We start from the raw sequence: 12,054 nt of genomic DNA, 5'->3' as shown, positions 1-12,054 counted from the left end.
AGTAACTAACTAATGTACAGAGGGGGGAGTACTAATAAGTTTCAAACCCTTTTGTGGGACTGACTGGCTGTTGTTCGTCAGTTTCATGGATATGAAATTTGGAGCGGTGCTCCTAAGTTGGCAAAAAAAGGGGTCTGCTACCACTACAAAAGTAGACATAGCTGAGCTATGTTCATCAGCAAGCTGCAGGATCATATATACAAAATTTTCTGAGATCCATCATACATACACAGATATAGTACAACATACATACATCACGAGAAAAAACCAGCCTCTTCGCGTTGCGCCGCTACTTCAGAACCCCTCCTCGATGAGTTTGGCCTCCGTTTAAAATAAGAAAAGCCTCCTCTACGAGCTATGCTACATGCGCTCCAGCCAGCTATTGAAGCTATCCAGCGAGTCAAGTTGCATGTCCTGCGGTAAACACACACGAGATAAGGAGGTGAGCCATGAGAAATATGCACCGGGAAACGAAACGAGCATGATGAACGCGGCAGCGCTTACGGCCAGAGAGGAGAAGTATCGAGACATTCCGAGGTCGGGGAACCCTTGGAGCGCGTCCGTGTCAACAAGAAGCAGATGCTGCTTCTCAGGGTAGGCAGCGTCCGGGGTTCCGCCGCATGACGGGTGTTCATCAACGGCATGCGACGAGGTTCCGGCGAGCCATTCCGCGGCTCCCCGAACAGCAGATAGGCGGAACTCTTCCTCCTGCTGTCACGTAACATCAATGACAGTGAAATGAAGGTGGCATAATCTGCTAAGTGCTGACTGTTGTGCTTAGTATATGCACAATATTATCAATTCTGGACGGAAAAGGCATAACTTGAGGGGGTTATCTTGGCAGCAGAAGAGGTAAACTGTGTGTCCTATTCAAGATGTGATTTGGGTTCATGAAAAGCTTGGCACACAAGCTCAGAGATTTATTGTAGTAATCAGGATCGATTATGTATTGAATCTTATAATGAAGGAATCAGAATTTTTTATTTTGCAAACATGACTATTTGTGATACATGGATCTTTATAAGGACTTAAAAGCTTCTCATATATTTCTGATACTGTTGGATACACTCTTGCAAGCAGAGAAAATTCTCCTTTCTAGTAGGAGTTGTTGGAAACTAAGATGAGGTTGGGATGCATCACACTTGTATTCATCCACAAGGGGTACAATATATAGATTACATCAGTGAGAGAGGAGAGGGAGATACACATGCAGCACTAACAGACTACAACGGGCGATCCTAGATCGCTGGGTGGTTGCGCTGCATGCGCCATGCAATGGCGGCCGGATAGACCACGCGAGACCAGCCCAAGTCGGTTGAGCGGGAGACCAGCACAAGTAGTCTAACAGCCCCCCGCAGTCTCATCGTGGGATGACCGAACGTTGAGACTGGACCTGAACTGGGCGAAGGTAGCAGTAGGCAGTCCTTTGGTGAAGATATCCGCATACTGAGAAGAAGTGGGGACATGCAACACGCGCACCTCGCCCAAAGAAACCTTGTCACGGACGAAATGTATGTCGATCTCGATGTGTTTCGTCCGTCGGTGCTGCACGGGGTTAGCCGACATATAAACCGCAGATACATTATCACAATAAACCACAGTAGACTTGGCGATGGGTTGATGAAGCTCCTTCAATAACTGCCGCAGCCAGGCCGTCTCAGCGACGACGTGGGCAACGGCCCGGTACTCCGCCTCAGCGCTCGACCTGGAAATAGTAAGTTGTCGCTTCGACGACCAAGATATCAAATTATCCCCGAGAAAAACGCAAAACCCAGAGGTAGAACGTCGAGTGTCGGGGCAGCCGGCCCAGTCTGCGTCGGAGTAGGCAAGGAGTGTGGTGGGCGATGATGGATAGATGTGTAAGCCATAGTCTAGGGTTCCTTTGAGGTAATGTACGATGCGCTTGACAAGGTTGTAGTGAGAGGAGCGTGGGGCGTGCATGAAGAGACAGGCCTGTTGAACAGCGTAGGACAAGTCAGGACGGGTGATCGTCATGTACTGCAAGGCTCCGGCGAGGCTGCGGTAGATAGTAGGGTTATCAAGGATGTCACGTCTGATATAGAGAGCTTGGAACCAGAATCAACAGGAGTACGAACAGGATGACAGTCGGTCATCCTGGCTCGCTCGATGATGTCCAAGGCATACTGGCGCTGAGAGAGGTGGAGTCCCGAAGACGAGCGGGAGACGGCAACGCCGAGAAAATGAGAGAGAGGGCCAAGGTCTGTCATGGAGAACTCACGACCAAGGAGAGAAATAACGTAGTCGAGGAACGCCGGAGATGATGCAGTAAGAATGATGTCATCAACGTATAGGAGAAGATAGGCTGTGTAGGTAGTGGATTTGTAGATAAAAAGAGAGGTGTCGCATTTAGAGGCAACGAAGCCGATAGATGCGGCATATGTGGCAAAGCGAGTGAACCAGGCACGAGGGGCTTGCTTAAGTCCGTAAAGAGATTTCTTAAGAAGACAAACATGGGAGGGGGCGGCCGGATCTTCAAAGCCAAGGGGCTGCTGACAGTAAACCGTCTCGGTGAGGTTGCCGTGGAGGAAGGCGTTTTTAACGTCTAACTGGTGAATAGGCCACGAGTGAGAAGTAGCGAGGGAGAGGACGACTCGAATGGTGCTGGGCTTAACGACGGGAGAGAAGGTCTCGTCGTAGTCGATGCCTTCGGTTTGAGAAAAACCGCGGATGACCCAGCGCGCCTTGTAGCGTGCGAGGGAGCCGTCGGAGTTATACTTATGCCGAAAGACCCACTTCCCACTAATGATCGGAGCCGTGGTGGGGCAAGGAACGAGCGACCAGGTCTCGTTCTGAAGAAGGGCGCGATACTCATCACCCATGGCACTGGCCCAGCGTGGGTCAGCCAGGGCTGCTCGGAAGGTGCCGGGAAGCGGCGAAGCACCCTGAAGATCGGCGAGAAAATTGAGTCGACGAGAGGGCATGTGGAAACCTGTTTTGGCCCGAGTGCACATGTTGTGAGGATTAGCGGGAGGCGCAACAGCTACAGCGCGGGGTGGAAGCGGCCGTGGGGCGGTGGGACTACCGGAAGAGGTGGAGGCAGGGCTAGTGGACGTTGGGCTGCTGGAAGGGTTGGCCGTAGGGGTGGGAGGGTGCGAGCTAGGGGTGGAGGCCGAAGATGTAGCAGGGCGTGGGGAGCAAGTTGCGGGGGCTGTGGGCATATGGGGTTGTGGTGAAGGGTCGGCCTGGGCAGCAGGCTGGTCAGGTGAGACGGCCGCCGGGGGAGCGGCCGGACCGACACAGGATGGTGCCATGGCAAGGTACGGTGGTGGGTTGGCCGACAAGGGTGCGACTGGATGAGAGAAGTCGGGTGGCGAGGGGTCTTGGGGTGTGCGAGAGAAGGGGAAGACAAACTCGTCAAAGGTGACGTGCCGCGAGACGTAGACGCGACCGGTAGAGGGGTCGAGGCAACGATAGCCCTTGTGATCACGGGGGTAACCGATGAAGACACAAGCGACCGAGCGCGCAGCAAGTTTGTGAGGGGCGGTGGCTTCCGTGTTAGGGTAGCACAGGCACCCAAAAACACGGAGATGAGTGTACGTGGGTGGTGATCGGTGAAGGGTCTCGTGAGGGGTGACGAGAGAGAGACGCTTAGTGGGGCGAAGGTTAAGGAGGATAGTGGCGGTGGTGAGTGCATCAGCCCAGTAGCGAGGTGGCATGGAGGCTTGGAGCAGAAGGGTGCGTATCACGTCATTGGTCGAGCGAATGGCACGTTCGGCTTTACCGTTCTGGGAAGATGTGTATGGACAAGAAAAACGCATCACCGTACCGAGGGGAAGGAAAAAATCGCGGTTCTGGGCGCTATCAAACTCACGCCCATTGTCGCATTGGAGAGTCCGTATGGTCTGCCCAAAGTGAGTGCGGACGTAAGAATGAAAGAACCGAAAAATGGCAGGCACGTCAGACTTAAGTTTGAGAGGGAAAGTCCAATGGTAGCATGAAAAATCATCGATAAGCAAGAGATAATACTTGTTACCAGAGGCGCTAGATTGAGGGGCAGTCCAAACATCGCAATGTATGAGATCAAACGGGGCAGTGGTGCGACTCAACCCGGCAATCCGACCCATGGGTGGCCATGCCCATGGGCACCCGACCCGAATGGGCAGGGTATGAGTCACCATATTCACCCATGGGTTAGCCCGATGGGTAACCCGATTAGTCATGGGTAGGGTATGGGCATAATATTTTTCCCGTGGGTCACCCGATGGGTCACCCGATTAATATTAATGATTAAAATATTATATTGTGTGTGGACGTTTTGGTGAAGATACTTGCTAATTATAATTTTCTTTAGAACAACTCAACGCTGCCAGTAGCTATGCAATGTAGCACAACAACAGAGCTTTCTTGTCAACGCACGACTACTACGCCAACAGCCCAAACGAGTTCGGCCCTGAATCATTTCTGTTGTGCACACAACATATGTATATGTATGATGGGCCAAGTTCTCAAAACAAACGATGGGCCTAAGCATTGTTCAGCCATCTCAGTCCATGGTAGATATGCAGCATGGGGCACTGGCAAAAGTGGGCAGACGCAGCTAAGATTAGTACCACCTCGCCCAGCTAAGGAGAAGTGCGGCTTCGGCATCACTATAAAGGTAGCAGGTCCACTCCTAGTTCCTTGCGCTCTGCCATGTAAATATACGTAGTACTATACGCGACTTGGTTCGCCACTATAAAAACACTACTGTAAGCGAAAATGAAAACTAATAATAATTTTAGTCATGCCCGATGGGTGCCTGATTAGGTCGGGTAACCTGATGGGTTGGGGCATGGGTCTGATCTGAGACCCGTGGGTAGGGTCGTGGGCGCAAGCTTGACCCGATAAAGGGTTCGGGCATGGGTCTCTTCGAGGTCGACCCGGTCAAACCTGACCCGACTGCCAGGTTGAGGTGCGACTAATGGAGGAGGTAAAAGGGAGTTCAACATGTTTTCCTGTCTGACAAGCATCACATAAGCGTCCATCCGAAATAGGTTTATTACAATGTTCTAAATTTTTATTCAATCGAAAAGTTGCATCGCCGGGTGGCCCAAACGCCGGTGCCAAAGGTCGGTGAGGCGGGAGATGGTGACGGCGAGGGCGGTGGGTGCAGCCGGAGGGAAGATGTCATACAGGTCGCCGTCACTGTTGCATCGAAGAAGCTCCACCTTGGTTGGATAGTCCTTCACAGAGAGGCCAAACGGATCAAATTCAACGGAGCAATTATTATCAGTGGTTAAGCGACGAACAGAGAGTAAATTTTTAATGAGATTAGGAGCAACTAGCACGTTGTTGAGATATAGGGGTCGGTTAGGGTTAGGAAGACAGGAGAAACCAACGTGACTGACATGCATAGTATTACCGTTCCCGACAAAAACAGGGGGATAATTTGATAAAGTGGCGACGGAGGAAAGCATACCGGGATCCGCCGCGAGGTGAGAGGAGGCACCAGAGTCCGCAACCCAGCCACCGCTGGGCGACTGGAGCGACAGGTTGTGGAGAGCACTCATCAGGGCGGAGTGGTCGACACCGTTGGACGTGGCGCCCGACGGCGGATGGATGTACTGCGCCCCCTGGTACTGTTGTGGAAGAGGCGGCGCCGGCAGGTACTGCTGGTGAGGTGGAGGAGCCGGCAGGTACTGCGGTGATGGAGTGAAGCCCGGCTGAGAAGGCTGCTGGAGATGGCCGCCGAAGGCAGCGTAGGCGTGCGGCGACCGCGGACCAAGGATCCCGGACGCCGGACGAGGTTGAGGTGGGAGGGCCATCGGGTAGGCGTAGACGTGCCCTGTCCACGGCGGCGCGGGCGCGGCCCCCTGGTACCCGCCGTTGGTGGTGTAGCGGCGGCGCTTGTTGTGCCCCTGGTTTGGTGATGGAGTGGAGGGCTTGCCGGGCGCGAGAGCGGGCGGCCGAGCGGGGCCGCCGGAAGGCCCAGCCGGTGGCGGACCCTTCTGCTGGACGGCAAGGGCACTGTGGTGGGTGGAGCCGGCGAAGTTGTTGCCGATCTCGTCGTGCAGGAGCATGCCGACGGCGACGTCAAAAGGGACGGGTGTGGGAGACTTCTCAATAATCTTGGCGGTGGTTTGATGACGATCCTTGTTGACGCCGCGCAGAAGCTGAATGACCAATTCATCATCATCCAAGATCTTTCCGGCGTCGCGCAGGGCGTCAGAGATGGACTTGAGGCGAGCACAGAAGATGGAGATGGAGGAGTCCCCTTGGCGAGTCTCGGAGAGCTCCGTCTGAAGCTGAAAACGCCGGGCCCGACGATTGTTGACGAAGAGAGCCTCGACAGAGGCCCAGGTCTGGGCGGCGGTGGCCTCCCGATCGAGCATGAAGGCGGCGAGCTCCGTCACCATCGCGCCGAGGAACACCGCTTCACCGCCTTGTTGACGATGTTCCAGCTTGCGTCGCCGGCGTGATCGGTGAAGTCCGGCGCGATCCAGGAGGCGGCGTCATACTGGTCGATGACGTCCAGCATCATCCCCCGCCAGGTGGTGTAGTTGGCGCCGTTCATGGCGAGGCGGACGGGAAGATTGATGTGGGCGTTCTCGACGCGCATGGCATGCATATATGCGGGCGTCGGGTAGAAGTTGGGTGGCGGCGCAGCCTGGAGAGGGAGGGGTGCGGGGGCGACGCTGAGAGATGGAGGTGCGGGAGGGAGATTGGTGGTAGGCAGGGGAGGAGAGAGAGGAGAGGAGGCTGCAGCGGCAGCGGCGTCGGCGGCGGCGGCATCGGCCACAGCGTCGGTGGCCATGGCGGAAGCGTAGAGTGGATCAAACTGATACCATGTTGGAAACTAAGATGAGGTTGGGATGCATCACACTTGTATTCATCCACAAGGGGTACAATATATAGATTACATCAGTGAGAGAGGAGAGGGAGATACACATGCAGCACTAACAGACTACAACGGGCGATCCTAGATCGCTGGGTGGTTGCGCTGCATGCGCCATGCAATGGCGGCCGGATAGACCACGCGAGACCAGCCCAAGTCGGTTGAGCGGGAGACCAGCACAAGTAGTCTAACAGGAGTATCTAGTTATTTTTGTGCAGTATAGCATCTGTACTACATGAAACCTAGAGTTGAGGAAGGAATTGTTCAGACGGAGGGATCCTAGTATTGCAAGGCTTTGTTCAGGGGCTTCCAATAATTCACCCACAATCAGTATTGCAAGTTAATACTCTACAGTCCTATAAACAGAGTTTATGTGAGTCTACATAGGATTTTATTTGATAGATATAGATAAACTGAAGCTTCACATGGTCCATAAAGTTAGACAAAACCTTCCACAAAGTTGATGATAGTTTCATTGGTCAATGGAGATTTACCTGATTCTGCTCGGTTTCGGATGGACTACCATTTGGGCGACAAGGCTGCGGAGGGTATGTCATTGGGGTTGTAGGATCGATTTTCCCAGCAAATGAATCGGATTCTTCATAAACAGTGAGCATTAGAGACTCTCCAGCTTTCTCTGACGGCAACTGACAAAAGACTTTGCAAACAACAAGCTCCCCGTCCTTTTCATTTTCATCTACCCCAAGGTGATACTGATGCATCGTCCAATTAGTTTTTTCTGCCTTGGCACCTCCTTTCCTAAGAACCATTATTTTCTTCCACCCTTTTATGTCACCGTTATTATCTAAGATATGTCTGGATTTTCCAGTCTTGTGCCATCTGAGATTCTCATCACAAACTTTGTAGTCGTTGCTCCTAATCTTGCGACGCTTGCGCGTACCAACATCATAGGCATTGCATATTTTGTGGAAGAAATGACTGGCGATCCCGTCTAATTTGACACCTGCAGACTTATATGAATTAGCTAACGAACACTTACTCTGCGTAGTATGAGCTAACTTTCTAATTCAAAAAGCCCTGATAACAATTCCAAAATAAGAATCATGTACCAGGGAGATTTTCCGGATGTGTATAGCAGATTCCTTCCGCCATCTCTATGGTTGGAATAAAATCATCTATTAGTACATGGGACACTGCCCTGCCAATCTTGCCTTCTAAATGTCCAAGCAGTTCAAGATCCGTTGGATCAAATTTAACACCAATAGGGAGTCCTGACCACTGTGATGAAACCTGCAATATGAAGACATGAGGGTTCAACATTTTACACTTTAACCAAGAGGAAGAAAAGACCACCATACCACTATTTGGAAACAGAGGGGCATAAAAGTAAATGAAACAGTCATATTAAATAGTTAATGGTACTTACATCACTATTATCAATGCGATGTTTGCAGTTTGGGCACTCCATCCCTGCTTCTGGAACCAATTCCCCGTTTCTTATCATCGTACCAATTATCTTGCCAGTAACAATGAATGGCCTAAAGTAGAAACGTGTGAGATAAATCTATTTTTGGAAGCATCGTTTGATGCCTAACAGATAAAGAATTTAATTAATGATGTATGGTAGAGACCCCACTTGTGTCAACAAAAAGCTATCTGCCGTTTTTTAGATTCACAATGTAGCAACTAAACTAAATGGGAATATATGAACGGATTTGTACACAGAGACATCTATCTGAATTTCTATGTTCAGTCATAGGATATTAACAGTGGTAAACAGATTTAAAGCTAACTACTCCCTCGGTCCGATAATATAAGACGTTTTTACAAACTAAAACAGCTTGCAAAAACATATTATATTATGGGACGGAGGGGGTAGTCAAGAATGGTCATGTTCACAAACTCGGAGAAAAATCCTAGGAATGAAGATAATTAGTTATGTGCTAATTATGATAAATTTGATAGATTAGCACTTGTTTGCGGATCTTTTGCCCTGCATTTCTATTTTCAACGTATGTATCCAGAGACAAATACAGATCATCGATCTCTATTTTATCCCCTGTTTCTGAAGAAAGAGGCGCCTAAAGCAGAGCATGCTCATTATTTGATCTGAAGAGCCAGTGATTTAAGCAACATGCACTTGGTGACAACATGTCCAATCATGATCAGATGTTCAGATTGGCAGAATGCAATCGACAGTTTCCAGTAGTGAAACACTTTGATTCACGACGCCCCCCTGAAACCTGTAGCTGTCATTTTTGTGTCACTGCAAGCAAACGCAAATCAGCAATGTCTACCATATGAAGTGGAGCACCACGAGATCACCACGAGACAGACAGGTTCGACTGGAGAGCACCACGAGATCACCACGAGACAGACAGGTTCGACCGGAGAGCACCACGACATCGGAATCAGATCAGTCTCTACTTCAAAGAACAGAACGGAACTGAACAGAGCCCTTCTGAGGTTGGCTCCTCCTCCTCCAGCACCAATTCAAGCACACCGCGTTAGCCCCTGCACTGCCGCTGCAACGACAAGTAGAACCATGCCGGATTCACGACGTCGGCGTTACCCTGCTCTCCTTCCGTCCTTTTTTTGTGACAATTTCTGTGCTTCCTTTGGGAGGAAGGCTCCTCCAGCACCACAAACTGTCCCAAAGCCAAAACCCCCAGCACTGCCTGCCACTGTAGCGACCAACGAGGGGAAGAGGAAACTGGCCGGAATCGCGGCGGCGACATTACACCGGTCTGCTCTCCGACGATCTCGCGCGCGTTTGCTCCGTCAGACTGACACCTCCTCCGCCGCGCACTCAAGCTCCTGAGGAGCATTGGCCCCCTCCGGTCTCCTCCAGAACCACGCACCAGAATCCACCGCTCGCCGATCAACCGGCAACCGACGCCTCTCTGAATCAACCGGCGACCTGCGACCGACGCCTCTCACACCATCAAATCCCCAGACCCCTCACAACACAGAAGCAGATAATACCCCGAACCGCGTGTGAAAAAAAAGCACAAAAAAGAACACCGGAGCAGCAAAAAAAGAGAGACCGAGTGGAGAGTCGAAGCACAGCTCAGACACGGCTCACTTACTCTTCCATGGGCGCCCGGCTGCGCTGTGGAGGCTCGGGAACGGTGGGAGAACTGAGAGCAGAGTGGTGTGGGAGAGGAGAGCGGAGGAGCATCCGATGGGGAGGAGGGGAAGTTCTGGGCAAGTGAGGTGTGATGGGAGTGTCCGAGCCTCCGGTGCGCGCGCCCTTATATAGGCGAGGGGCGGCGAGGGGCGAGAAGACGCGCACCGTGACCAGCGGCCGCCTGTCTGAAACGTTTTCCCCAGCGCAGCAACCAAACCCCCCTGCCCTCCCTCCCCAGGCTCGGCGTGGACTCGGCTTGTCCTCCTCCTTTTCTACGAGAGGAAACTTTTCCTATACGCTTTGTGCGATCAGCACTCTGCACGGACCCTAAAACGAGAGTGCTTTGCGCTGCGTTTTGTGGTAAGCGAGAGGATGATCCAGTCCAGTGAAACAAGACTTTGCACAACCCGCTCGCAAAAAAGTCCTCCATTAGTGTCCGGTGTACCACTCCCTTGGTCCAAATAAAACTGATTTGTTCTGAAATCTTGTTTGGTTGTACCGTACTACATTTGTTCGATCGGGTAGGAGAACATGTCTTGTATGTTAAGCCTTTGGTATGGGTCGAGTGTCAACATCATGGTTCAGCCTCCACGGACTCAATCTCAAGAACGCAGCCAGTCAAGACGAGGACGAAGGGAACAGAGGGCACGAACAAGAGCGTGGTGATTTCACACGGTCTCACCAGAAAAAAAAAGCAGAAAAGTGAATGGGTTGGCCTGCCCTGATCTGAGCCAACCGTTGCCCATCCAACGCTGGGGAAGCCAACTTTCAAATTTTACCGGATTCTGGTTTTCAGGACATACGTTGCCCCTTTTAGATACGAGGAAGTAGTATCCACTAGTACGTACTGTATTTGGGATTACTGCTTTACCGAACTCGGGAAGAATCTTGTCAAGATTTTCTTCACGTACTACTATGTATGTGCACGGGTCTTCTGCTGGTCAAACTGTAATACAAAATCTGCTTTTTAGATCAGGCAAACTTCCCAAAAAGATTTCGGAATGGCATGGAAATGGATACGGCCTATCAGAGGCATTCAGGCCACCCCCGGACCAGCCTTCCCCAGTACAGTAAAGTATAGCCGGTCTCGGTCGGCATCGGCATGCACAGCCAGGCCAGCCCCTAGTGAGAGGGGGCTCGGGTGGGACCCTCTCCCTTCCTGGCATTGTTTCTTGCATTGCATTGCCGTCACATCACCAACGCGTCCAATGGTTCAAGCCCGCTGCCCCCCTAATCTTCCTCTCTGTTAGACTAGGTAGTCATACCGTATGTGCTCCTGTATAGTATGCCATACGTAGAGCTTTGATCGTGCAGCAGTTTTGCTTGAGTAGTGCTGCACGTCGTCCTGTTAGTGGCTAACCCACGATCTCGCTCGGCTGCGGCCAGCACCTTGTATAACCTCGCAGCCTCGAGCATAATCGATGTGTGTTGTGTCCATTCTCTTCCTCCTCCGTAACATGGTATCAGAGCCCCCGGACCTGCTCAACCCTTTTGCGCAGGCTCCCGGTTCTGCTTCCGCTTCCGCCATGGACGAAAACCCCGTCCTCTCTCCCCGTTCCTCTGTCGATGGTGCCGCTGGCATTCTCGACGCAGCCGCCGGCGTACTCGATGCCGCGCCTCTTCAACAGGTTGTGCCCATCGCCCCGCCCGCTGTCCAGCCGGTCGCTGCACCACCCTCTCCGTCCGTCCCCACCGCTGTTCTCCAGACCGTCGACATCCGCCGCCACGTCCCCGTCGTCCTGGACCTGCTCGCCGGCAACTACTCGCAGTGGAGGCGCCACTTCGACACGGTGCTCGGCATGTTCGGCCTTGGCGCGCACGTCGACGCCGCGGCGGTTCCCCGTCCCCGCGACTCCGAGTGGCAGATGGCCGATCACACCGTCGTGCATTGGTTGTACTCCACCATCTCTCCGGAGCTCCTGGAGGCCGTCATGCAGCCGGAGGACACGGCCCTGACCGTGTGGCGCGCCGTCGACGACATCTTCCGCAACAATCAGTTGTCGCGCGCTGTCTACATCGACGCCGAATACCACGCCATCGTCCAGGGTGACATGACTGTGATGCAATACTGCACCCGTCTCAAGAGCTTCGCCGACCAGCTTCGCGACCTCGGCCAGCCGGTGACGGA

The 12,054-nt window shown here is 52.5% G+C and overlaps 1 protein-coding gene across 1 annotated transcript; it reads right to left on the bottom strand.

The window, feature by feature from the left end:
* Positions 1-360: 360 nt before the first annotated feature.
* Positions 361-9,908, bottom strand: LOC119367949 (SUPPRESSOR OF GAMMA RESPONSE 1-like). The gene is made up of 6 exons (XM_037633324.1): positions 9,886-9,908; positions 8,223-8,334; positions 7,906-8,086; positions 7,330-7,799; positions 505-711; positions 361-414 (listed from the first exon to the last, which is right to left on the bottom strand). Exons 1-6 carry the CDS (start codon positions 9,891-9,893, stop codon positions 361-363), a joined length of 1,032 nt encoding a protein of 343 aa, XP_037489221.1. The 5' UTR covers positions 9,894-9,908.
* Between the last annotated feature and the right edge of the window lie 2,146 nt (positions 9,909-12,054).

This window comes from Triticum dicoccoides, chromosome 2B (genome assembly GCF_002162155.2).
Source record: "Triticum dicoccoides isolate Atlit2015 ecotype Zavitan chromosome 2B, WEW_v2.0, whole genome shotgun sequence".
NCBI classification, from domain to species: Eukaryota; Viridiplantae; Streptophyta; class Magnoliopsida; order Poales; family Poaceae; genus Triticum; species Triticum dicoccoides.
This window is presented reverse-complemented; position numbering and strand designations above follow the sequence as displayed.